We start from the raw sequence: 27189 nt of genomic DNA on the forward strand, positions 1-27189 counted from the left end.
TTATAATTAATTTTTCAGAGATATCCTCCATTATCTGGTCAGTTTTCCAATACCTATTATCATTTAACATGTCTGATGTTATTTTTCCAATGATTGGAACCGACAGACTCAATACCCTTATACTACCGTAAGGTACCAATACCTTAACTGTGTATAGAACTCGGTAAAATAAACGTTTTTTTCAAATAACTTTATTCAAAAAACCGAAAAATAAAAAAAATTGCATTGCCAAAATGTTATAAAATGAGTCCAATACGGTCCTCTCTAATTTAAATAAGTTGTTCAAAGTTGTCACCATTAACTTCAACACAACGATTTGCTCGATGTAACCACTGTTCCGTAACGTCACGCAATAGAGAAATCGGTTTTCATTAATCTGGTTTCCATATGAAATTTCTACATATATCTGGTGGTATATATAGATATTTGATATGTTTAATTTGATATGTCAAAGATCTTTACTCTCGTTTCATATACAAAAAATTCTAAATTTTTTAGGACTGAAGATATGTTTAATGAGATAATATCCACCACCATGTTCGTTTGGCTAACCGTCTAACCAATGTCAATGTCATTTAGAAATATGAATTGACATAATAGTATAAGTATATCTTTATGTATAATGGCCCAAGTTGATCCTCAGGGAGCAGTAAAGAAATAATAAATTTTGTTTCATTTACTATTATCAATTAAAATTATTCCTTTTCTGCTTTTTGAAGTCAAGAGGTGCGCCCTATTATATGAGATGAGTTTGCCAGCAGCACTTTTGAAATTATTTTCAATAGGTCTGGCCAGCGGGCAAAAAATCGACAACAGGTAGGTAATAATGTGTGTAGGAATGATAGCCTATAACAATTTCGAACTGAATTAGACAGACTCGAATAATTTTAATACGATCAATTGCATTCAATCATTATTGAGTTAAAAAATTTATGTCATTCAGTATTTTAAAATGACACTATAATAATTACAAATATGCTTCTCAAGATTTATTAGGAAAACTGCAATAACATTATAAAGACAGATCCTTAAAGTACAAAAACAAAGACGCAAAGCACTAAACAAAATACTTCGTTTGAAACTCTTTGCTTTTAATAAACATCAAGTTAAGACTAGATAGATTGAGCACAAAGTCGCAAATATTTTTCTGTGAATATTTCTTATCTATCTCCCATAGATTGTCAATGGAGTGCAGGTCCAAAGGCGTTTCGATATTCCGCTATAGAATTCGACGCTCGTCTTTATTCTAGTTAGTTGATTCGAATTAATCTAGATGTTTTCAAACTATGAAATATTTAAGGTATCGAATCCATCAATATTTTTGTGGTGCTGAAATCAAGAGTGGGATGTCATGTATGGAAAACATGCATAACGAGAGTCTTAGGAACTTCTGCTCAAAACCTCCGTATTTTTACTCAAGTTGTGTTAATATACAAATAAAGTTAGGATTATTGTTGAATTCCAAAGATTTCAACAATAATCATAAAGAATTGAAACGAGTAACTCCACAACAAGGAGACTGGTAGAACCAGAAATGGAGCCCAATTCACTTAATTTTTTTTTTAATAGCTAACCGTTTACTAAATAATATTTCTTGTAGCCTGAATCCAATGGATTATCTCCATCAAGTGTCAAGTTAAAATTTCTTTTTCACCTTGTGGATCGAATTGAGGTTGAGGGGTCAATCTTGAATTTGAGCAACCCAAAATCTTCTAGATCTGATGGGCTTGCTTTTTTTGACTGTTTCTGCTCTGGCTGCTTGGGCATTTTCCATAAACAATTTTTGCCTTAGAGCCATTTCTCTACCTTAAGAGGATATTGTTATTACATTGTGGGTGGTGATTTGGTTGAGCCTTGCAACTTCCGATCCATCTCTATTTTCACCCTTTCTAAAATTGTTGAAAGACCCACTAGAGAAGTATTATGTTCTTTTTACAAGAATATAAGATACTATTTGAGAATCAGTTTGGCTTTTTACGCAGCTAAAGGAATGCAATTGGTGAAATTTGGAGAATCTTGGATAGTGTGTACTTTTCTTTTAAAACACGGAAGGTTTTTGATTGTATACATCATGCAGTCCTGCTTCCGCTGCTAAATAAGTATGTCTTCAGCGGTAGTTGTCCAGTCGTATTCAGAGGGTTGAGGTCTTCTAGACTTTGTCGGAAAGTAGGATCCTTGAATGTGGAATTTCACAAAGGAGATTACTGGAAGCTATTTTAATTTTAATGTATCTGGATCTGGATTCTCTTCCTTCTACATGACCAGGTAGTTATTTGCTGACGAAATGCGACTATATTATGGCTTCGTATGGATTCCATTTCCTTGAGGACTTTCGTTGTCCAGGATATTTGAATCATATTTTAGATTAGTTTTCACAGCATCGTTGGCCGTCTCTTACATCCTCTTTTCCTCTCTATCTTGCCAATCATTCTCTTTTAACTGGAATGTCCTTTCTGCGACAAGTACATTGTAGGGGAAACTTTCATTTGTATCCAGTCCCACACCGCAACATTTGTTTTGCCATATTTCGTTAACACAGATTTGGCGATAAGCAACCACCTTAACTGAGGCCTTTGTCGGTTTTAAAATTTTAAATAGCCTCTTCCAACTTTTATTCTCGTCTCAAACCCCTTGTCCAACGATTTTAGGTCGGCCACAAATTTTCTTAGAAGTCAATTTAAAATTAGATCAAATAATACAAGTCAATTAGATGTGCTTATTGGTTCCGAACTCTAGTTTTTTCTATAGTCTGCCTAATGGCATGATCGTCCAGCCTTAAATCCGCTTTGTTCTTTATCAGTTCGTACAGCCTTCCAATGGTAGCAGTGACACTAAGGCCTTGGTAGTTTTTACATTCTGTTTTTGACCTCTTTTTGTGTATTGATGTGATTTTCCACTCATTGGGTGTTAACTAGTGTTGATTAGTTTCTAACGCATATAAAATCGTTATACTAGTGGTTGGATTTGGGTGGTCTTATATTTGGTAAACATGTCCATTGCATAATTAGAACTGGTGTAAATTCCTAATCGATGCTCGGCTAGGATTTGTGGATCTAATTTAAAGAATTTGTCAATGTCAAATGTCAATCAAAAATTAATGACAACACTTAAGCTGGAAAATGTAGTTGCAGTTTTCTAAATTTATGATGCTTGGTACCCGATATATATACATACATATATATATATATATATAAATATTTATTTATTTATTTATTTAAGTACAAGGCTCTCCTACAGATAGACTAAGCAATCCAATAACAGGAAAGCACAAAGTATCTTATGAATTTAAATACAAGTAAGCGCTTTGCCAAACATTACATTTTCACCAAACCTAACAAATACACCAAGCAATATAAACCAAACTAACTTATTTAATAGTAACTCTTATAAACAATAAAGAAGCATATATACATATGAATAATGACAATAGGGAAAAAAAGGACAATATTTATCGTTATTTACGAAATTAGGTAGAATTTTTTAAGTATCGCTTAAATGAAGCCATACTGGAGAAAAATATATCATCATTCAAATTAGTTTCTTGAAAATTATTAAAACTACGGGCGCATCTGAACAATGGAGAGTTAGACAAATAGTTTGAAGAATATCTTGAGATGCTAAAGGTCGATCTATTACGCAAAATATAAGGATTAACGTTGATATGTAAATTTTCCAGACAGAAAGGGCAGTCTATATTAATAATTTTATAAATCAATATTAAATCAAAATTGTTTCTACGACTCTCTAAGGGCTTCATACCATAAAATTTTAAGTTATCATAGTAAGTAAAAAAATGTCTCTGTCTATTAAAGCGAAAATTTACTATATTTACAAACTTTCGTTGAACTCTTTCAATTTGGTCAATATATTTGTGATACATCGGATTCCAAGCCACTGTCGCATATTCTATAGTAGGTTTAACGAACGCATTATATAATAATATTAATGATGATTGATTACTAAAACCCTTTGTAATTCGAGTTATAAAACCTAGATTTTTTAGAGCTTTCTGAACAATGTTTTCTATATGAATGTCGAAGAGCAGTCTGGAATCCAACGTCACACCTAAATCCTTAATAAACTCCACATACTTCAGGATAGTGCCCCCGAGATAGACATCACATTTGTTTTGTGTCTGAGATAGTTTTCTGCTAAAAAGTATAGAATGACATTTTTCTGGATTAATAAATAATTTATTTAAGGTACAGTACCTTTCAAAATTTGCAAGATCAGATTGCAGGGCACGAAAATCTGATACCTTCTTGATTGTTGTAAAGATTTTTAGGTCATCTGCATATGCAAGATATCTACAGGTAGAGAAACATTGATCAATGTCATTTAAAAAAATTGAGAACAAAATCGGTCCCAAATGAGAACCTTGCGGTACTCCTGAAGTTACGGTTGTACAAGAAGACTTTACTCCATTTACGACAACGTACTGAGAGCGATTTGTTAGATAACTTTTAATGAGTTTGAGCAGGGCCCCGTGCACACCGAAATTCTCCAACTTCACGAAAAGTGTAGGATGATGTACCTTATCAAAAGCCTTGGAAAAGTCAGTGTACACGGCACAAGTTTCCAGACCACTATCCATACTTTCATTTATACTCTGAATAAATGGTATTAAGTTGGTTATTACCGATCTTTTTTGGAAAAAGCCATGTTGGTTAACATCAATAGCTTCTTTGACCTTAAAGAATAATTGTTTTAACAGCAAAGATTCAAAAAGTTTACCAAAGTGACTAAGTAGGGAAATAGGCCTGTAATTCCGTACATAAGTTTTTTCTCCAGATTTAAATACTGGCACAATTTGAGCTGTTTTCCAAATATTAGGAAAAATGCCGCTGGATAAAGATTGATTATCCAAAATATGCAAAGGCTCGCACAAGCTAGGACAAGACTTCAAAAAAAATGAAGGAAAACCGTCTGGACCAGGTCCCTTTTTAGGATCCATAGATATAAGTGCGGATTTAATGTCATTTATATCAATATTGTTAACTACAAAACATTCTTGACATTGACTAGGCTCAATTAAAGTTGGTGTATCAGAAGGTTCAAATACTCCACTAAAATACTCTTAGAAAAGAGTTCACTAATGTCAACACAATTCGAAGCTTCCTGATCATTAAATTTCATTTTTATTGGTAAGCTTTTAGTGTTTTTTTTGTTGTGAAAAAATGACCAGAAATATTTAACGTCTTTGACAATGTTTATTTCTGTTTTATAAATATAATCTTTGTAATCATTGCGTATATTAATCTTTACTGTTTTGCGTAAATTTGAAAAGTTGTCGTAATCAGATTGTCTTCGGTACAGTTTCCACATTTTATGTGCCTTTTGTTTATTTTTAATTAGATAGATTGTGTGTTTGGAAAACCATAGAGGGTATTGTCCCTTATTGATCTTAATTCTAGGGAAGTGGTTAATAACAATGTTATCTAAAACAGTATAAAAACATGCAATGTTAATATTTACATCTTTAGATAAAAATAATTTGTCCCAATGAGTAGAATTAATAATTTCATTGATAGTGTCGTAATTGGCATTATTAAATTTTAACTTGGTATATGAATTACTAATAATGTTTTTCTCCGATATTAAATTAACATTTATATCCAAAGACATGTGATGGCTATCTTCAGGCACAAATGGATCCATACTTTTATTTACAATAACTTTTGTAGAATTAGAAATAATAAGATCCAGAATTTTATCACGAGCATTGAAGACGTGATTAAATTGCTTTAGATTATTAAAGTAAAAAGCATCAGAAAATGCTTTGCTGCAAGGATCAGTGGCGTTGATAGGCAATAAATCCTTAACATTCGGTTTTTGTGACCATATTAAATTAGGTAGATTAAAGTCACCCATTATTAAAAAATAACTATTAATATTAGTGCTTATAATATTTTCTAGTTTAGACAAAAAGTTTAGATAGTTATTTACTGCCGCATGAGCTGGAATATAAACAGTGCATAAAAATAATTTTCTGCCCCCCTCTATAGTAACGCTCACCCATATGTCTTCGATTATTGTGTTATAATTACACCACTTAGAGACAAGTTCCGTGTGGTATACGTCACGAATCGCCAATAAGACACCGCCACCATCACTTTTGCCACTAATGTTAGCGTTCCTATCAAGTCTAAAAACATTATAGTTGTCAGGAAACAGCTCCGAGTCCAGAACGTTGGGATTTAACCAAGACTCGGTTATTGAGATACAGTCGTATAGACAGGTGCAGGCAGACTGATAAAAGTCTACTGTCTTTGTCCTAAGGCCTCTGGTGTTTTGGTAGTAAATAAAAAATAAAAAAAATTACATAAATATATACATACATATATATATATATATATATATATATATATATATATATACTCTATATATATATATATAATATATATATATATATAGAGTATATCTTAGGTAAAGCACATTTACTTTCTGAAATAGGGTTTTTCACGAGCAATTGATAATTAACTGCTCTATTGTTTACAGCAAATATATGAACAACTGCAGTTCAACTAAACCGAAACGAGTCTCTCTAATTTTGTCAAAAAAAAATTAAACACGATCTAAAGTATGAAAAAAATGATTTAGGAATGTACTAAATAATTAATAAGTTGTACTGGTTGTTTCAGGAAATCTCTACGATTTGTTCAGTCGGCCGGAGAGACCACACCACTTCTGTCTAATAATCAGCAGTAACGATTTAGTGAAATATACGGACAGTTGAGTCGCCCGCGTACCATATTTAGTCTCTTGTACATATAATTTTGCTTAAAATAAGTGAAATAGTAAAAATATTTTTGCCATAAATTTAGTTATTGAATTAATGAGAAAATGGTGATTCCATCTAGCCTTAGGTGCGTTTAATAAAGACTTGTTTTTAATACAGGTGGATTGATATATGAAACAAGTTGTTTTTTCGTATTACTTTAATGACATGTGTACATATATAGATAATAATATACAATTAACTTATTTGTCTATTAAAGTCCCTCGCACTTTTTTAATCTCCTGCGATTTTCCTTGTTCCAGTTTCCTTTTATTCATGCCCTTCCGTTCCAGTTGTTTTTCGATAATTCTCGCGTTGTTCGCGTAACTGTCTGCCACTTCTCGCTAAAAAAATATAATACAATTTTACTTAATGCCATTCAGTTTCTCGTTAATCATGACATTTATTTGTCCAAGTATAAATTCATTTGAACAATTGTTAGTTCCAACTTCGTAATCACGTGTAATATACATCTCAATATTGAATTAATTAGTAAAAGAATGGTTCATCGGGATCTTAAAATGAAAAACAGAAGTGAAGGTGGTATCTGTCGACACGAGTTTCTGCTTTTTTGGCTTCTTCAGGGCAGAGCAACCAAAAAACCAAAGAAAAGAAAAAGGAAAAATAAATTTAAGGGATCAGGAATGGGAGTGAATAACAACAATTTGTGTAATAGTGCTTCCGGTTTTGTAGGAAAAATACAGCATCCTCATTAACCCGAGTCAATATAGTTTTGAAGCACGAAAAGTGAAATAATAAAAGGATAGGTTCATCAGGATACTCCATAAGACGGGAAGCAGCAGAAGTTGACAGGCAGTTACCACCTTTACTTCTTTTGCTTCTACTTCAATTAATCAAATCAAGATTATCAATTCGAATCCATCTAAAAAATTAGTTTAGTGTGCAGTATTTATACGAGTATGTACTCGTATGTACAGGGTGACTAAATTTAGACACTTTTCTAGGTTATTTCGGTTATATTAGAGATAGAGCCTTGCGGTTTTCGCATTACTGTACTACTTTATTATGATATGAAATATGCCATTGTCAAAAATTTGACAGCTGCCATAGTCACAAGGACACGGAGTAGCTCCATTTATGAGTTTATGCAATAGATTGTATCTGCCTTTGCTTAAGTAATCATTGTAGTGAAATATCTGTATCAGTACTGCCTTGTCTCTTGGAGAATAAACTTGATCTTTAAAAGCGAAATATTTCAAAAATGTTCGCGAAAATTCCGGTACAACTTAAAACTAATTGACATATTTATGTCTCATAATATCCTATAATAAGCAAAACTCGTTTTTGAAATACAACAATAACTTTAAAGATCATCATCACGATTGTATGACGTTGAATTTAAAATCAGAATTTCTTGTCGCCCAGCAACTTCGAAATTCTGATTTTATTTTTCTACGAATTTTATTCGTGGCCGCAGATACGAGGGCCAAATAATATACGATACTCAATAATAATTTGTCTAAATGAAGCCACTATGCTAATGCTATTAGTCGTAAGTTAATTCTATTAGGCGGTTCGCTACAAAATTAATTTTAAAACGTGACAAGCGACATTCTTATTAAATTAACAAGAATAACTGAAATTACACCGCAAGAAAACTCCACCAACTCATTGAAGGCAAAGAAACCAGAACAATTAGGCAAAGAACACGGAATTTGATGTAGATCAAATTCCAACCAACCATGTTGCCGAAAGAACTCCCAGGCAAGCAGCTCAGTAAGTGCTATGAGAATATCTTAATATATATTTAAAAACAAATCGACAATCTGTTCCTATGGGCTGTAAAATGATAGGTTTCTATTATGTTCCAAAAAATTACGTTTTTGATGCCATTCCGGTTAAAAAAAGACAACAGTTATAATATTGTAAATATTGTCGGTAGGCATATAAGGTCGAATTTATGAGTGTTCACGCGCTCCTAAATTGTCAAGGCGGAATAGACCATATTATTAAAATAAAGATAACCGAAGGTGTTGGTTCTATAAAAGATGGACGTAGTGAACATAAAAATAGACCAAATGCACTAAGCACTGACCAAAAACAATCGGTGAGAAATCATACAGGATGTCATTGAAATGGTGTAAAAAAATCGGTAATAGTATTATATAGGGGTATATAGTACTTTAGGGTGATTTTTTGAAAACAACATACTTTTTCCTCCATCAAAGGTTACACATTGCCCAGAACGATGGTTTTTGAGAAGATTGACGGTAAAGAGTTTGCTCTGATGGGTTGCTAACTGGTTAACCAACATAAACTTATGAAAGTTATGGCGTTTCAAAAGTAATTAAGTAGTTATTAAATAATTAATTGAAATACCAAAAAATATCCAGAGCCACTATAGCAGAGAAAATAACATGAACAAAATGGGCGGATATAAACGATTTTTATGATCTGTGATGTCAAAACCAAAACATTATTCCTGTTTGTACAAACAAATGCAATTTTTTACTTGAATACAATATCCGCTTTAAATTGTTCGAAACATAAAAGTGTGACGAGTCAAACATCAAGCTTGATATTGCCAAAGAAGTTGCAAGAACAATTTGTGGTGCATATTCCTTGACTTCCAACAGAGGCTGTAGCTGTTTTGGCCAATATTCCACCATTGGAAGAATTTCTAGTTTTTAAGGCGCTGGATACATCGAAACAAAAGTTATTCCTTCTGACCAAAACTATCTAAAAGTGTCACTCGCGAGCTTATCCCTGATATAAGACAGCCAAAACTTATCATTTGTACTTAATCGCAAAATTATAGAAATGCTAACTGGTCGATTTGCTTACACCACAAAAGGATTGGAGTAGTTCTAATTTACACATGTATCTTATTTTTAAAGTATGAGTTTTGAAATAATGATTATTAAACTGGCAAAATAAAGTAGGCAAGAATAAAAAATATTTCTTTTTGGAAGGCATTCACTTGTCCCTTCAAAACTTTAGGCGGGTACGTGTGGTACCTTCTTGCTTTATTTCTTTTTTTACTGAAACTACACAAACAGCGTCAAAAAATACTACAAACATATGTGTTATCAGTTTTGACTTACAATAGGCCCAGCAATTTGATGCAGAAAAGGTTGGGATATTTTTAAGGAAAAAAATCAAGCCAAACGAAAAGCTGCGTCTGACTATTTCAATTTCTTAAAGAAAAAAAAAAGGATGTAGATCATCTTGTTATAATCACGAATAACTGTCACTGTCCTGGACAAAACAAAAATTCGCCCCTTATGGCATTTTGGTTACAACTAGTTAAAGAAAAAAAAACGGTTTAAAACAACATTTACCATCGAAGCGGGACATCATCTTAATTGAAAAAAAGGCATAAAAAATGATAATAGAAAATAAACAAACTAGCACCGAATTCAATCTAAAATTAAATATATGGTGTTCCCAAACACGCTGTCCTCTAGAATATCAATCCTTATTGACAATTCAAGAGCCTAGAGAATCAATGATTATGAATTCCTTAGATAGATTGATGAAAGGCTGAAGTCGGATGCTCATATTTAATAATCCTGTCAAAATACCTCGAGGATCTCGGCATTCATTTTGAATCAAAGACATGAATTCAATACCGATTTCAGTAAATCTGTACTCTGATCTAGTGTTGGGTTGCTATTTAGCAGTCTGCTACTTTTTCACTGCTATTTGGTTTAGTAGCAACTGCTATCTGCTATGAGTTTAAGAATCGCTGCTATTAAAATAGCAACTGAATTTTTTTACGCAGGCACCTCGGCAGCTGATTGTCTCGTGTCTCGTTGGTTGCAGCGGCACAGCGACAGCGGCACTAATATTTAGACTGCGACCTGCCACGAGTGCGATAGCCGTTGTGACGCGTGGACTGTTTACAGCTAGGACTAGCTATGTACGACATGTACAGGGTGTCCCATTTTGGGTACTTTTGCGGGGTATCTCCGTTATTTTTAATGTTAGCGTGATGCGGTTTTCGCGACAGTGTGCTACTTTTACGTGAAAATAACGATGCCGTTAACAAAAATTCCAAAGCCCTCTTAGTTTTTAAGATATAGGCCATTTTTGAAAATTCGACATTTTGGGACTCCCCTTGTATTTCGGTTATTCTTTAACTTATCGAGTATGTAAAAAAACAGTTTTATAGATTTTTTTCCGTAGAAGGCAGTGGCGTAGATTATTTTTTAAAAATATTTACTGTTTTTGAGTTATAAGCCAAAATTATGTTTTTTTTAATGGAACACCCTGTATAGTGCATATAACTAATAAATTTGTCTTATTTTTACCTTTTCAAAAATATATAATGGTATGCACTTTTTTTTAAGAAACATACAAATAAATGACAATTTTCTAAAATTAAGGACATAAATTTATTAGACTGTGTTATATATGTTTATGTAGACTGTGACTGTGTTTGTTAGACTGTGTTATTATATTCACCAACCTTATGGAATTAACCCGGCATCGGCAACCAGCAACCCCTAGGTAGGTACCTTAATAGAGGGAGGAGATAGCTTTATGATTTAAATTAGAATAAGGACAAATTTAATAAAATACCTCGCTTTAAAGGTTTCATTCGACCAGGTGACATCGGTCATAGAAGTAATAAAATGCTAATTAAAAGACAAGCCAAAAACCAGAAAATAAAATATAATAATCTACTTTTGGTATTAATATATTAAATATGTAGGTAGTATTTCTAAATAAAATTATGACCTCTGGATCAACTTTTAACAATTTATTAAAATAACGTGAGGTGCACATTCGCCAAAAAAAAATATAGCTAATGCGCCAACCTTACAAACAGAGTCGCCCAAAAAAAGAGGCTTCATACGCCTGCGAGATAGGGCAAAAAAGGGCTTTTTTGGATAGATGAGATCTAAGAATCTAAAAGGTTTTTTGATATGGGGTTTTAAAATATTTGTTCAGAAAGGACAAAACTAGACTTCTGTAGTTTTATTTTTTTTAATTAGGCCTAAAATCATATAAAAAACAATGCTTAAACATACAGAAAATTAAGGTAATTTTCAACGCTATATTTTAGCTGTTTAGAATTTAAATTTCAAAAAATTGATTCTACAGATGTCTAGATTAATCCATTAACTAACAATTTTATAAAAAAATAATATTAAAAAAGCGCTAGTTTCTTAGATCTCATCTATCCAGAAAAGGCTTTCAATGCAGTTTTTACCGGCTAAATTCTAATATCGTTGAGTGATTGCTAATTGATATCGTTGATTGATAATCGATCGTACTAAACGTCACCCCTTCTGTACTACTTTGAACCCTTCTGTACTATTTTTGAAATTTTCTTGGCTGAATTGGATTACGCTCTTAAGGCCGCTGCACAATTCATGCCCGGAAAAAATCTTGTTCAGATACCTATAGGAATATAAATCAACGTAAACAACAGGCAATATAGTAGGAATTTTTATGTTATTTAGGATTTTTTTTGGATCAACTTAATATGAAATAAAAAATACTTAAAAAAATGCAAAAATAAAAAACACTTTTTTTCTATATTTTAAGTTGAAATGAATTCGAGTTCAAACATAATTTTGAATGTCCCACTTAATTTTGCTGACGATAGTACATTGCTCATAAAAGGGGATTAAAAAAAAACTAAATATAATCAAATGCATAGGTAATATATTTATTTAAGTTAATCATCTTGATCTGCGGAATTAACAAGGGAAACTTGATGAAGGATATAGTAAATGCAAAGCCGCATTATCCATATACTCCGTAGAGGAAGCAACTAAATTTGCGGGCTTTCGTTTTTTGGGTTTGCTCGTTTTAAACAGCCGCCTTTGTGGCTCTATATTCTTATTAGGGTGAGCAGTAGATTTAAATGGAATATTTTTTATATTTATATATTTTATAGATTTGTTACACACATTATAGTTTTACACTGTATAAGAAATAAAAATAATATAATTTTTATTTAAATAATAAGGGTTTTTAAGGAAAAATGCGATATGCCTTAGTGCGAGAAAAAAAAAGTACCTACCTATCTATTATTTTTTTTTCTAAAGGGGCGTCTCATCAGTAGGAATTCCTATTAATGAAATATAGGTATAGGCCCCCAAAAGACGCTCCTAAAAACATTTTTCAAAAGACAAAATACTGTGCCAAAGAGTATGAAGGTAAATACCACACTCTCAGAACAAAAATCGACGGGTCCGACTAGATTTTAAAAAAAATTGAAACCCCTTATAAGGTAGACATGTAGTAATAAAACAAAACATATTTTATTACTACCAGGTATATCCGTAAAATAACTCAATAACGTGTCACCAGTATAATTGAATCTATCAAAATCAAAACAACCATTCCGTTCGGCTTCAAAAACCTAATATCTAAATACAATCAATACAGGATAATATAAAGTGCAAGTACATATTTAAATGAATCGACGGGTCCACGGGGCGATCAGGCGACGCGACGGGGCGAAACAGTGCGCTCCATAGGAAAAGTTGTTACGTAGACACTTGTTGAAATAGCAGCTATTCTTGATTCGCATTAGCAAAAGGATTTGCTAATTGCTATACGAAAATAGCAGGTTCAGGTTTGTCCCAACACTACCCTGATCTTTACATCGGGTTAAAATTTATTTAAAAGACTTTGGTTAGGGATGTACGATCCAAATCGATTTTATTCAAAGATCGATCTATTCCCCCAAAAAATCGATTAAAATCGATCCTTTTCTTTCCAGGCAATCTTTTCGAGAATCGATCTAGTCTTTCAATTCTCTCAAAAAATCGAAGATCGATTCCTAAATTATCTTACAAGTTTATTAGTAAAAATAACAGAAACACAGTCATAGGAAAAATAAAGGAAAGGAAGCGCCAACTAACCGTGCATAATTTAGTTTTAATCTTACCATCCTCCGATAGATGGCGCTTTCAATTTTAAAGGAATTGGAAGCGGGGAATTTTTGCCTGGGAGACACATAATTGCAAATCTGCTTGAAGAGAAGTATACTGCTTTGTCCAATATCATTAAAAATGATCTTAAAAATGTGGAATTTCTATGTATGACATGCGATGTTTGGACCGAGACTATGTCAACAACTAGCTTCTTGGGAGTCACTGTTCATTATTTAGATAAAGAAAATAGTAGGTCTATTGGTATTGGTGTAAAAGAACTTAGTTCTAATCATACTGCACAATATTTAAGCGAATGTTTGCAATTTTTTGGTAAAAATAAACACTTACCCTGCTTTGCACATACAGTAAATTTAGTTGCAACAAAAATTACAGAAGATCCTGCTATAAAACAAATTATTGACAAAATAAAGTCTATAGTTACTTATTTTAAACAAAGTGTATCTGCTGCAGATCAACTAAGAGCAGCACAAAACTTTTAAAAAAAATTAAAACTTATTCAGTCGGTTTCAACCAGGTGGAATTCCACCTTCTACAGTGTGTCCCACATAAAGGTTAGCCACCCCTCTAAAATTTTTGTTTCTTGACCAATTTTCAAAAACTTTTTTTTGTTGGACAGATGGTCAAAAATGGCACTTATGAGCCAAGTTCGAGATTTAGAAAAAGCAGGTCATGGCCTACTGTATTCAAATTTGAAGTGCGAAAAATCGAGAAGTAGTATTAGCGATATTTATTTTTGGAAAATGGTACTGGATTATTGTTCAGGACCACTTAAAACATAAGTGTACCAAATTTCGTTATGATAGTATACAGGGTGTTGAAATAAATTGGAGTCAAATTTTAAAAAAGGCGTAACAACATTCTTAATTAAATACGAATATTTTTTAAATTTTTGGCTAATTGGTATGCGTCTTGAGAACACAAAGGTTGGAAACATCCTTCAATAAACAACAATCGATCATATTATCATACTATTTTGGGCTCAATTTGTTTGTTTTTTTATGAGTTTGTTTGTTAAATTCCAAAGATATGATTGTGTCTGGTTAAAAATTATTTTGTGAGAATTTTACCCAAGTATGCTATGAAAGAAAATGTTCCTGACAGTTTGTCAAAGCTTTCATGCATTTAGTTCATTTTGACTGCCTGTCGAACAATTATGGGTGATTATAATTTAAACAAAAGAGTTGAAGTAGTGCGGCTAGTTGGCGATGGAGTTAGAACATTTCGTGAAGCTGCGGCGGAATTTACCAGGAGATATCCTGGTAAAAACATCCACCATTCAACAATAGCCAGAATAAACTACGGGTTTGATCAGTCTGGTTCAGTAGGCGGAGTACGTCCTCATTTACATCGTAATCGAGCAAATAATAATAACCAAATAATTCTTGAATACTTTAATGCTAATCCGCAATCTAGCATTAGAGTTGCTAGTGCCAACTTAAATATTTCCAAAAATTGCATATGGAGGTGTTTAAAGAAAAATAACAAGAAGCTTGCTTTGGAACACGGGAATGAAGAACGCAGGATGGAATATTGTTTGTGGTTACAAGGCGAGTATTTGGCTAACCCTCCATTTTTGAAAAATATTTTATACACCGATGAGGCAACATTTACTACAAACGGCATTGTGTCATCTCAAAATATTAGAATGTGGAGTTACGTAAATCCCCATTGGGTGATACAATGTAAAAGGCAGTATTCGCAGAAAATTAACGTACGGTGCGGTATCTTGAACGAACGTATAATCGGGCCGTTTTTCTTTAATGAAAATCTAAATAGACTTAATTTTCTTCGATTCCTGGAAGGTGATTTTAGTGACGTAATCGATGATTTGCCGTTAGCCGAAACAAGAAACTTACACATACAATTTGACACACGTTTATCTGCCTATCCACAATGCAGTGGTAGTGCGGAATTGGTTAAATCAGAATTAACCGAATCGATGGATAGGACGAAACAGTCCAATAATTCAGTGGCCAGCACGTTCCCCCGACCTTTCTCCCTTAGATTTTTTTCTTTGGGAAACCCTTAAAAACAAAGTGTACAAATCAAGACCGCAAACTCTACATGATCTTTGTGAGCGCATTAGACAAGAGTGTAATGAAATAAGCAGGGTACAGTTAATAAGGAAGGGTAGTAAACAACAGAAGACGCATAGAAAAATGTATAAGAATTAATGGAGGACATATTGAAGGAACTAATATTTAGTTTTGTGGCATTAATTTTTAAATTTGAGTGTTAGCAAAGATAAAATATTAGTAGTATTATTCTCTTTGGTGTTAGGTAATTCCTTAAGGTAATTATTTTCAGTTTTTGCTGCTTAGCCTACATTACATTATTAAGTGAAGCTAGTGAAGTATGAATTGCAACCTAACAATGAAATAAAACTAAAAAAATTTATAAATGAAGTTGTATTATTGTGAAGCCCTAAATAGTATGATAATATGATTGATTGTTGTATATTGAAGGATATTTCCAACCTTTGTGTTCTCAAGACGCATGCCAATTAGCCAAAAATTTAAAAAATATTCGTATTTGATTAAGAATGTTATTGCGCCTTTTAAAAATTTGACTCCAATTTATTTCAACACCCTGTATACTATCATAACCAAATTTGGTACACTTATGTTTTAAGTGGTCCTGAACAATAATCCAATACCATTTTTCAAAAATAAATATCGCTAATACTACTTCTCGATTTTTCGCACTTCAAACTTAAATACAGTAGGCCATGACCTGCTTTCTCTAAATGTCGAACTTGGCTCGTAAGTGCCATTTTTGACCATCTATCCAACAAAAAAAAAGTTTTTGAAAATTGGTCAAGAAACAAAAATTTTAGAGGGGTGGCTAACCTTTAAGTGGGACACACTGTATATGATTGAGAGATTTTGAAAAATTCTCTGAATTTCTAACACCGATATTATTAAAAAATCCAAAATCTCCATCTCTATGTTCAGCTGCAGAAATACAAGTATGTAGAGAACTTCTTTTTATTTTAAAGCCTATTGAACAGGTATCCAAAGAAATTAGCGGAGAAAAATATTTAACATGCAGCAAAATTATCTCAATTGTAAACTGTTTACAAAATAATATTTTAAATTTAGACCTCCTAACTCCAGAGACTGAAAAGTTAAAACAAACGGTGCTAGCAGAGCTTTCGAAACGTTTTGGTGCTATTGAAGAAAACAGCATTTTAAGTCTATCCACCCTTTTAGATCCAAGGTTTAAGAAAATCCACTTTGGTAATCCAAATGCTTGTGCAAGAGCAATAAATTTACTAGATAAATTATTAAAATATAATACCCAAAATAGCTTCCAACAAGGGGTGGATTCTCAAAAGCAGGTTACTGTCCCTGCCAATAATGAAAACTCTGATAGTATATGGTCTTATCACAAAAAATTGGTCACTTCCGAAAAAAGTTGTTTAGTAACTTATCAAAATGAAATGTCAGACCTTAAAGCATATTTAAACCTTCCAACAATACCATTGAAAAATAATCCAATTAGCTTTTGGTTAAATCATAATTTGAGTCAATTAGCTAGTCTTGGAAAAAAAATATATATCCATTGTTGGGTCTTCGGTACCATCAGAAAGGGTTTTTTCCAAGCAGGAAATATTCTAACTCAGACTAGGAATAGGTTAAGTGGAGCACATTTATCTCAACTGCTCTTTCTTCATTCCTTAGATAGTTCCTACTGGTAAGACTCTAAATTAGATTAATGATTGACTTTGTTTGTGATTTGTTTTGCGTATTTTATTACTGTGTTAATCCCTTAACCTATTATTATCATAGTTTTTAGGAATATAACGTTTATTTTTGTTATGACTATATATTATATGTTTTTTGTATTTGTATTTTCTTTTTTTTTTGTTTGTTTTGGTTAATATACTTTATATAATTATACATGTATTTTTATTTTAAAAAAAGTGCACATAAAAAATTAGCAGAATCAAATATCGATTTTTAATGAGATCGATCTTTTGTTGCCGTTTTATTTCCGGATCGATCTTAATATGTACAATCTTGATTCGATTCAAAATATCGATTTATTTTGTTTTTCGGACATCCCTAACTTTGGTTCTGTTCATTAGTTGTGGTTAGACGGCCCTCCAAAAAGTAAGGAGGGCTCTTCCAAAAATTGCACTCGCTAAGCGTATTCTACGCAGCGGGCGCGGGTATAATAAAAACGGGGTGTCAGCATCAGTGCCCTCACTAGACGATCATTGAACACTATGCTCCCCTAGACAAGGAAGGCCTATCCAACTTTAATAGAACTTATACCGGTATAGTTACGAAATTGTGCTGTTAGATATTGTAGATGGCGCCATCTGTTTTTGGGCGATTGCATCCTATAGGTACAAATGTGATTACAAAATTACACCAATATGAGAAAAGACCATGGGACTCTACTAGAAACTGAAATTACAACAATAAAATTCGCCTCCGGAAAAGAAAACTGCAATGAGATTTTTTAAAGGATAATTTAGTCATGAAATTTATCAGATTCGACCTGATTTGCCTACAAAACTTACTTTACACACAAAAGAGCCTTTGCCAATGCTATTAAACTGGCCATGAAGGAGAGCAGTGATTAATCCAATAAAATATTTAAAAAAATTAAACGCCAGTTTGATAAACTCTATGTAAATATATAGAAAATATAATTTCCATAGAACTAACAAAGTTGTTCCTGGTGCACACATCTTCCAAAAAAAAATCTAAAAATCTACTTTTACAAACATTTTAAGGCATAAATGGATAATAACAACAAGCCAATTGACTTTAAAATGTCTTTGATGAGACATGATCAAACATACAAAAGTCATTAAACCTATATGTAACGCAAAGGCTGGAATATGCTCAACAAGGAATAATAAAAATTATTATTCTATAGGTTTGTCTAATGGCACTCCAGCCACCGGAAACTACTAGAGAGTCACCTGGTTACTCCAAGGCCACTCCCCAGCGTGCCGGTGCTTCAGAAATACTCCCAAAAGGCTTCATGGAAGAAGTCCATTTTGGAAGTAGAGTGAATGTTTAATAAGGAAGATTTTTTTAAAGGACATCCTTTCTCCACAAAATAATTTTGTTGTAAAAATTCAACACTTAAAGACAGAGACTCCAGTTTTTATAATAATAATAATAAGCCTTTATTTCCAACAGGCAACCTGCCCAATAACAGGAAACAGTTGCAAAACAATGAAAAATATAGTTTAAAAAAAAACACAAAACAAACCTAAAAGAATGAAAAGAAAAGAAAAAAAGTAAAGTCACAATTTCAAAAGTTAACAAGATATTTAACAAAATTAAATTAAATTAGCTGTAATATACCTACTAACTATAACTTAAACACATGGGTCTTAATCCCATGAGTAATGATCCACCAAGATATCAACAATCACATGAACCGGAGAGAAATTTATATCGCACATGTGACAGATCCGATTTAATATAGCGCATATTGTATATAGTGGCGATTTCAACAGGATGTTAGTATGAGGCCTTGGCAGGAAGAATGTTAGGAGATATTTAGCATTAAGCCTAGGCACCATGAAACGTACACCAGAAAGAAGTACAGGACTATCAATTAATCCATTCAGTAACCCATACAGGAATTTTACAGAGAAAATCATTCTTCTGAGATGTAATGGATGTAGATTGAAGCGTTCCAATAGTTGCCGATGATCAAATTCTCTAACTGGATATATACCATTCTGCCTGAAGGCCAAAAATTTAGCAAATCTATGCTGAACAGATTCAAGGAGACCAACATGATTCTGATAGAGATCATTTTACATATATACAACAGGCATTCTCTAATCATTGTCTATAACTGTCAGTTGGATTTTTATTACACAATATTCTTATTGCAGCTTTTTGCATTTTAAAAACTTGTACCCAGTCTGTTGAATTTCCCCAAAAGACAGGATCATAGGATAGCCTTGAACGAAAAAGACCCAAATATGCACTCTCCATCTGCAAACAGAACCATTCTGCAGATCTGGCCTAGTAGGTAGCGGATAGCAGCAAGTTCTTTTAAAAGCTGATTGATATGTTACTTCTAAGTTAGTCTGCCGGCAATCCAGATGCCAAGAAACCTCACCTGACATGTCCCAATTTTTTTTTAAAAAGGAAAAAGGGACATGCTCAGTTTTTTCTATGTTGAGACATAAATTATCTGCAAACTATGTCATCATCAGTTGTTAAAGCCACAGAAGGGTGGTATCATCAGCCTACTGGATGACTTTTGAACCTTGACATGTGAGTTCATTATTACAAAAAAAAGATAACTGCAGAGGACGCATAATAGACACTTGCACCATTTGGTGATGCTGATTGAGATCCTCTTGAAGTGTTCGATCATTTGAGATCTGCTAGGCAAGTATACATCAAAAAGCCCTAAGACATTACCTTTTATACCATAGTAGCTTCCTTAGCAGGATATGGTATGACAGACAGTCAAAGGCCTATAAGAATCCACAGAAAATTACAGATATGTAATCACCCTTCTCAAAGTGTACAACTATATGACTAACCACTACTGCAAGAGCATCACTGGTAGACCCATTTTCCCTAAACCCAAACTACAATGGAGACAGAAGGTTATATTTTTTTAAGAAAGTTTCAGATTCTACTACTGAAACATACATACATCAGCTTTGATAAAACTGGTATAAGTGGCGACAATGATGATTTCCAGGATGGGAAAAAGCCTGAGATAAATTATTTATATATACAATGGAATTGCTATACTTTCATTTAATTGTTTTAGAATTTTATTGCTAAGATTGTATAAATCCAATGCAGAACTGTTTAAATACATGATGATATCTAGAACGTTTATAAAAGTTATCTGCTGTAATATAAGACTATGAAATTGATGTTTTTTTTATTAGATCCTTTAATAATATTCCATGTAGTTTTTGACCTATTTGTATTGTTTGTAATTTGATCAAAGTAATAAGAAAGTTTCGCTTCATGAATTTTATTTTTATATGGCTTTCAAGTTTATGGCATCAGTAAGGTTAATATTCTTATTCTGTTTATTGTAGGTTCATAGTAGATTAAGGCATTATTAGCCTGATTTTTAAACCACTTTTTAGGTCTTATTTTTATCAAGTACTGTTTTTAGTCTTTTTAAGAAAGCAATATTCAATAATTCAAAACAAAATACTTAAGAAAGAAGTCTTCAAGGTTGGCTCAATATCTCAACTGTCCTTAAGAATTTCTTTCAATACAGATGTTTTGTCTGCAAGATAGATGTTTATATTGAAATCTCCATAAATAAATACACTTTCGTTATGTTGATTCCATAATTTGGAAAGAAACGTATTAAGGGTATCAAAAAATACCAGTTATATCTGCATCCTGATTCTAAGAAGAAATTTCCTCACAAGAGGTTATATAATATTGGTATGAACTGAACAGAGAAACAATAAGCTAAATCTTCATAAACCAACTTCAAAATCATCAAGTAAGACTTAGTGGTTTCATAAGATTTTCTACCTTTAAGTTTGCCTTTTAATCAGTTATATAATGGAAATGTTTTTTGAAATGCCATTTAAAATTTTTTAACTAAATCATTTCTGGACAAGAACAATGTTAATACTTACCGCCTCTATTTCATCTTCTTCTTCATCTATAGTAGAAACTGTAACAGAGCTGAACTTTCCCATATTTTTGGTATGTTTTGTTACCATAATTTTTTTTGGTTTTTCAACTGCCACCTACAATAAAAGAGTAAATACAGATATAATTTCATGTTCAATTGATAGTTGATTTCTTATCATATGAAAAAAGGCATAAAATAAAATTTTGTTAAAACGGGTCATAATTATTATAAAACTAAGTATAATGTCTCGAATAGCATTACTACTTTGGTTACTCATTAACTTTTTTGGGCTGGTACAGCAACTATGAAAAGTCATGATTTGGCAACTGTTAAAGCATGGTGTGATTGTAACTATTTGTTTTTTAGTGTTTCAGAAAAAATATCTTAAATTTCATGTGTAGTTTGTGTGATGATTTATGTTTGGTCCACAACATATTAAAGTCACAAACTGTAATACATTTTTAAAATTATTTATTGATGATAAATACATCGACTAGCTTTGTCTAGTGCACTAGATTGACTTCTGGCTGTTTTACAATTAGAGGGAAACAAGTGAATAAGAATATTGCTAAAAATGTTTATTTTGCCTTCATTGATTTTAATCTAACTTATAGGGTTTCTCAGTCACCTCTTTCTTTATTAAGTTCAGAGGTTGTTTTATAGAAAACTCCAAAAGTTGATAAATCTGTGGGCTTAATTTAGGGATTCTTGTAGGTCTTATTTTATGAATTAAAAGATATTCATTTAACCTTCAATTTTCATTCTTGAAACTGTATGTTTTAAGTATAAGCATTGTTCTATGGTTCAGTCTGTTTTCCTAAATATAACCTTCATCTTTCAACATAAATTACCTACATTTAAATTTATAGTATTTATTATAAGCAAAAAAAATAAAAAATCTTCCCCAGTAACTATGAAAACTTGTAATATATAAAAGTTATCGACAAGAGCGGAAATACTTCTCAGAGCATTTTCAGACTTGCTTGTATTTTGACATACATGCATGATATACTATCTGTCTTAATGTGAATTTAAAATATTGAATGTTTATTTAAAGTGCTAGTTCAAGTTTGACAAATATTATGGACATATTTTGGGTTTTAACCCATTCACGGACACGTCTACATATGCAGACAGACGTGCAGGGACACGCCTGCATATAAAGACGCAATTTGATCGTCCCCAGAGGACAAGTCTTCAATTGCAGTCGTTATTAGCGTGTACTAAGGTTTAGAAAGATCTGTTGTGTCCCACTAAATACTACAATAATACTGAGAATCGTCTCACGAAGCGTATAATATGCATATATGTAAACTGCGCATGTGTTGACAGTCAGCTTTTTTTTTGGCGCCAAGACTGCAAGTGCAGACAAAATCTACATAAGGTTAGACAATCAGACGTGGTTTGTGTCCCAATAAAGTGCACCTGTGTTCGGTAAGTTTTAGAGGCGAAAAATAAGTAGTAGGGGCTCATTTTTTTTTTTTGGAAATTGTATTTACATATGGTTTTGGCCAGTTTCAATCTGGAGTTGGTGGTGATCATAGAAAACTAACATTGAAAAGTAGTGCACACAATAAATAACTAGGGCACAGTATAATATTTTGTTTTTACACGTTTTTGCTTATGTAGCTGCAGCTGTGTAGCCCGAAAATTCGTTGTGTGGTAGTTAGGTTAGGTTCAAAATTTTTTTATGTGTATAGATTTTGGTAACCAAAACAGATAAAAAACATCTCATTGCATGAGCCCTTCCTCGCCAGAAAATCTAGGCAAGTACATACTGTGAATGGACATTCTGTATTATATTAGCTTCTTGTCTCGGCAGTACCAGTTAAATTGTATTTTTTTTTGCAGAAAAATGGACGAAAAAGGCTGTTGAAGTTTTATGATGAAGTCGAGACTGCTGAATCAGCATCGTCTAGTTCGGATGAGGCTAGTCAACAAAGTGATGAGGATCTTTATCATAACTCTGAAAGTGGGGATGAAGACTATGTTCCATCAAATAATAGCTCTGATGAAACTCAAGAAATTACCGCTTCTGAGAACGAGGATATCAGTTCAGCATCGAATGACGCAGAACCTTCGTTACCATCGCCAAGCTAATCAGTCAGACGCCGATAAGGAATGGCACAGCGACGTTGAAGACATTCCGGATTTCAACTTTGACAACGCAAATGCTGGGATCAAATTAAAATTTGATCATGTACCATCACCGCTGGAAGTTTTCAAAACTTTGTGGGATGATGAAGTGATGAATCTTTTGACATCATGCACTAATGAGTATGGGAAAAAAAATAAAACGACCAACAGACCCCATGCAAGGTATGCGCGAATGGCACCATTTCCGAACACCAATTTTGAAGAAATGTGTAAGTTTTTTGGATTGTCACTTCTTCAAGCCCAAGTCCGTTTTCCAACTCTGCGAAAAATATTCTCCTTTACTATCATCCCATATTTTCCAACGTAATGACTGGAAGGAGGTATGAGCAATTACTACGGGCGTTCAACTGCACCAAGGAAAAAGGAAATGTCGATCGTCTGAATAAAGTTACTTCTCTGCTACAAATTTTGATACGCCATTATCAAAAAGCCTTTTTCCCGGAAGAGGCATTAGCACTGGATGAGTCGCTTTTATTGCACCGAGGCAGATTGAGCTTTAGGCAATATATAAACAATAAACGTGCCAAATATGGAATTAAATTCTTTGAGTTATGCTCTCCAAATGGGTACAATTATAACATTGAAATATATAAAGGAAAACAGGACGATGGAGAAGTTTCCAAGCTACAGGCATTGGTATTCAGACTAATGCAGCCATTTTTAGATAAAGGTCATCACTTGATAATGGACAATTATTATAATAGCGTGGGGTTGTTCAAAATTCTCCTTCGTAGAAAAATTCACACGACAGGTACTTTGAGATCAAATCGAAAACAAAACCCAAAAGTAGTTATGACAAAAAAACTCAAAAGAGGCGACCATATTTGGAAAAGAAATGGTAAAGTGTATGTCAGCAAATGGAAGGACAAGCGCGATGTTTTGTGCATTACTACCCACCATGCATTTCACCCAACGATGAAGAGGTTTCGAATTCTTAAGGGAAAAAACTACAAAAGCCAAAAGAAATTCACAAATATAACATGAATATGTCAGGGGTAGACAGATGTGATCAGTTTACTTCCTATTATAGCTGCCCCAGAAAATCAATCAGATGGTACAAAAGGTGATATTCCATCTGTTAGATGTTACAGTTATAAATAGTTTCTTGCTGTATCGAGATATCACAAAATCAAAAACAAATTTACTTCAATTTCGGGAGAGTATCATTAGGGGATTACTTGGGATTCCAAACAATTTGAGAGACGGAAGAGAACTGGTGAACCAAGGTGCAGCAAAAGCTGCAAAAGTTTCAGTCCCTGCGGCACACGTTACAGCTGAGGAGACAATTGTATCTGAAGTTCTACATGTCTTAGAAAAAATACCAGTCCCGCCCAACTCTAAACGCAAAAGTCATTGCCTGGGATGCCAGGAGTGTTCTAAGCATGACAAACGCGGGCAGACATCATGGAGATGTAAGGTTTGCGAAACACATCCCCCATTGTGTGTTGGGCAATGCTTTGAAAATGCTTTGGCAATGCTTTTTCATTCCAATAAATGAATTTCGGTTTTTGTAATTCAAATTCAAATAGTTTATTGTCCAACAGGAAAATTCCCAATTACTAGACAATCGAAATAATTAAAATTAAAACAGTACAAGTTATAAGCACCTTAAATAAGTAGTACAAAAAAAATAATATAAGATCCAATATAGAGTGATAACAAAATTTAAAATTTAAAACAATAGCATAATTGTAAGAATATAAGACACACTAACCAAATGATAACAATCACAGAAAAATAATCAGGCATCATTCAAATTAAGAGAGGAACACATCCTTTTTTTAAAAACATATTCAGTGCTGCTAAAGATGTCGACATCTATAGCACTCATCTGATTATACCATGTACAAGCACGGCACAGTGGAGCTTTGCTGGACAGATTTGTTAAGTTAAGAGAGGGATAAAATATATGGTGCCTCCTTGTATTGGCAGGAGGAACAAATAGAGGTAGCCTCTCTAAGAGCTCAGAACAATCAATTTTATTATTGCAAAGTTTATATAAAAATATCTGACTAGAGAGAATAGTATTTTGCTTTAGTGACAAATAGTTGAATCTATTCAGCAGGTACTCCTGTTCCACACCTCTTACTGGATATACTCCATCCAACTTAACAGAAAGTAACTTTAAGAATCTGCGCTGTACATACTCCAGTCTGTTAACATGAACATCATAGATGGGGAACCACAACATAGAGCCATACATTAATTTAGACTTTACTAATGAATTGTACAATACAGTCAAGCTGGATATATTCTTAAATTGAGAAGTGGACCTTACTATAAACCCGAGGGATTTTAAGGCTGAACTAGTGACCTGTGCTACATGCTGGTTGAATGTGACCTTCTTATCTACTTCAATGCCCAAATGCGTAATACCTATGTTATAAGCATATGAATTAATATTTTTGTAGTTTCTTACTTTTGTGAATAAAAACTTTTATTTTTATACATGATATATTATTTCGTAGTACCTATGCAACCTTTTAATAAATTTATTGTCTGCATAAGCAGTCTTGTCCCGCAAGTTGTTATCCAAAGGAACAGGTCTGCAATAGCAGTCTGGCTGTTTCTTTATGAAAAAAAAAAAACAAACAAAAAAATTCTAACTGACAAATAACTTATGACCTTAAGACATGCCGATTCTAAAAAAAAAAAATGTCCCAGGGACCCCAAGAGATTTTGTTTTGTCCATGAATGGGTTAACCATCTATTGCTATTTATGTTATGTTGTTCATTGTATTGCAATAATCTATTTTTGACAATTAATTGTTATTTCTAGATAGTTTTTACCACAGCTTTGAATTAAATTATTATGATACTATTCTAAATCAAGTTTCTACCAGACCAAATGACTAGTTAATTCTATTGTATTTAATAATTTTAACTTATAAAATAACATTTTGTGGTTTATTGCAATCATATTATATATGAATTTTTAATACTAATCCTTTTAGCAATATAAGGCTGTATAAAAAATGTCTCAATAATTTATAGTTTTTATAACACACCTGGTTGTAAATATCTGTAATAGGTCCTTCATTTGTAGATGTGATGAGTGACCCTCTGACAATAAAGCTCACAGGGCTTTGGGGTTCATGCTTATAATAAAGTAATAGTCCACATTTTTTGCATTTTAACCTAAACTGTTTCTCGATACCTTCAGGTCTCTTTAAATAAATGGTTTCATCTGTATCACATGTAATCTTATGGGCATGGCTTGTGCCATCTAGTACTCTGGCACCATCTCTTTTCCTTAGGGGCAATTTTTCTATTGAACAATCTGAAATAAGTTGTTAATAAAAGGACTAGGAAAAAGTAATTAATTCTCTCACCAAGTATAAGGGTCATTTGTCCACAGAGGCAATAGTAAACATTTAGTGGCTTTTCATCTCCATATTCTTCTTGATCTTTGGTGTCTGAGCAAGCAATGCTCCTTGATACAACCTTTGGCATGATTTCAGTAAGAAAACACTTTTAAACCAAAAAAAGGTGCACAAAAATCTAAAACTATTAGGGAAAAGACAATGTACAATTTTTCGGAAAAAATAAACTTTGAAATATGGGAAGAAAATAAAGTATAAACAAACAAGTGGATAATCGACAAACACAACTCCTAACCTCAAACGCCAATGACAACTAACCCGGTATGAAGGTTGAATGTGGCGGGGCCACGAACTTAAAAATATACCTGGACTGCTAATGCATATGGCCACGATACCCAAAAATGACCACTGAATGGTGGCCGCCATTTTTATAGTGGTTGTG

At 32.9% G+C, this 27189-nt stretch overlaps 2 protein-coding genes and 1 non-coding gene across 5 annotated transcripts in view; 1 reads left to right on the forward strand and 2 right to left on the reverse strand.

Moving 5' to 3' along the window:
- LOC126739138 (autophagy-related protein 9A) overlaps positions 1-6997 on the forward strand; it is a 34690-nt gene extending 27693 nt beyond the window's left edge. Inside the window, exon 12 of the mRNA XM_050444675.1 lies at positions 6642-6997. Within this exon, the coding sequence (XP_050300632.1) occupies positions 6642-6708 (67 nt within the window). The 3' untranslated portion in view covers positions 6709-6997. The remainder of the gene's footprint in view (positions 1-6641) is intronic.
- LOC126739139 (STING ER exit protein) lies at positions 6921-27189 on the reverse strand. 3 transcript variants are annotated; one of them, XM_050444676.1, is made up of 5 exons: positions 27043-27189; positions 26757-26931; positions 26433-26704; positions 21269-21382; positions 6921-7122 (listed from the first exon to the last, which is right to left on the reverse strand). In XM_050444676.1, the coding sequence occupies exons 2-5, from the start codon at positions 26875-26877 to the stop codon at positions 6982-6984; spliced, it is 648 nt and encodes a 215-aa protein (XP_050300633.1). In that variant the 5' UTR covers positions 26878-26931; positions 27043-27189; the 3' UTR covers positions 6921-6981. The 3 variants fall into 3 exon arrangements, with proteins under 3 accessions (XP_050300633.1, XP_050300634.1, XP_050300636.1); XM_050444677.1 differs by having other exon boundaries at positions 27066-27186; XM_050444679.1 differs by having other exon boundaries at positions 27113-27130.
- Positions 17783-17910, reverse strand: LOC126740028 (U4atac minor spliceosomal RNA). The gene has a single exon (XR_007661771.1). It is a non-coding gene; the product is annotated as a U4atac minor spliceosomal RNA (small nuclear RNA).

Source organism: Anthonomus grandis, chromosome 8 (assembly GCF_022605725.1).
Source record: "Anthonomus grandis grandis chromosome 8, icAntGran1.3, whole genome shotgun sequence".
NCBI classification, from domain to species: domain Eukaryota; kingdom Metazoa; phylum Arthropoda; class Insecta; order Coleoptera; family Curculionidae; genus Anthonomus; species Anthonomus grandis.

What these genes read in the sequence shown, in the direction of transcription:
- LOC126739139 (XM_050444676.1), bottom strand. Translation starts at nt 26,877, where the DNA reads ATGCCAAAGGTTGTATCAAGGAGCATTGCTTGCTCAGACACCAAAGAT. An exon ending in ACAAATGACCCTTATACTTG is followed by an intron (nt 26,705 to 26,756) that starts GTGAGAGAATTA and finishes AACTTATTTCAG; the next exon opens with ATTGTTCAATAGAAAAATTG. An exon ending in AAGAAGATGAAATAGAGGCG is followed by an intron (nt 7,123 to 21,268) that starts GTAAGTATTAAC and finishes ATATTTTTTTAG; the next exon opens with CGAGAAGTGGCAGACAGTTA.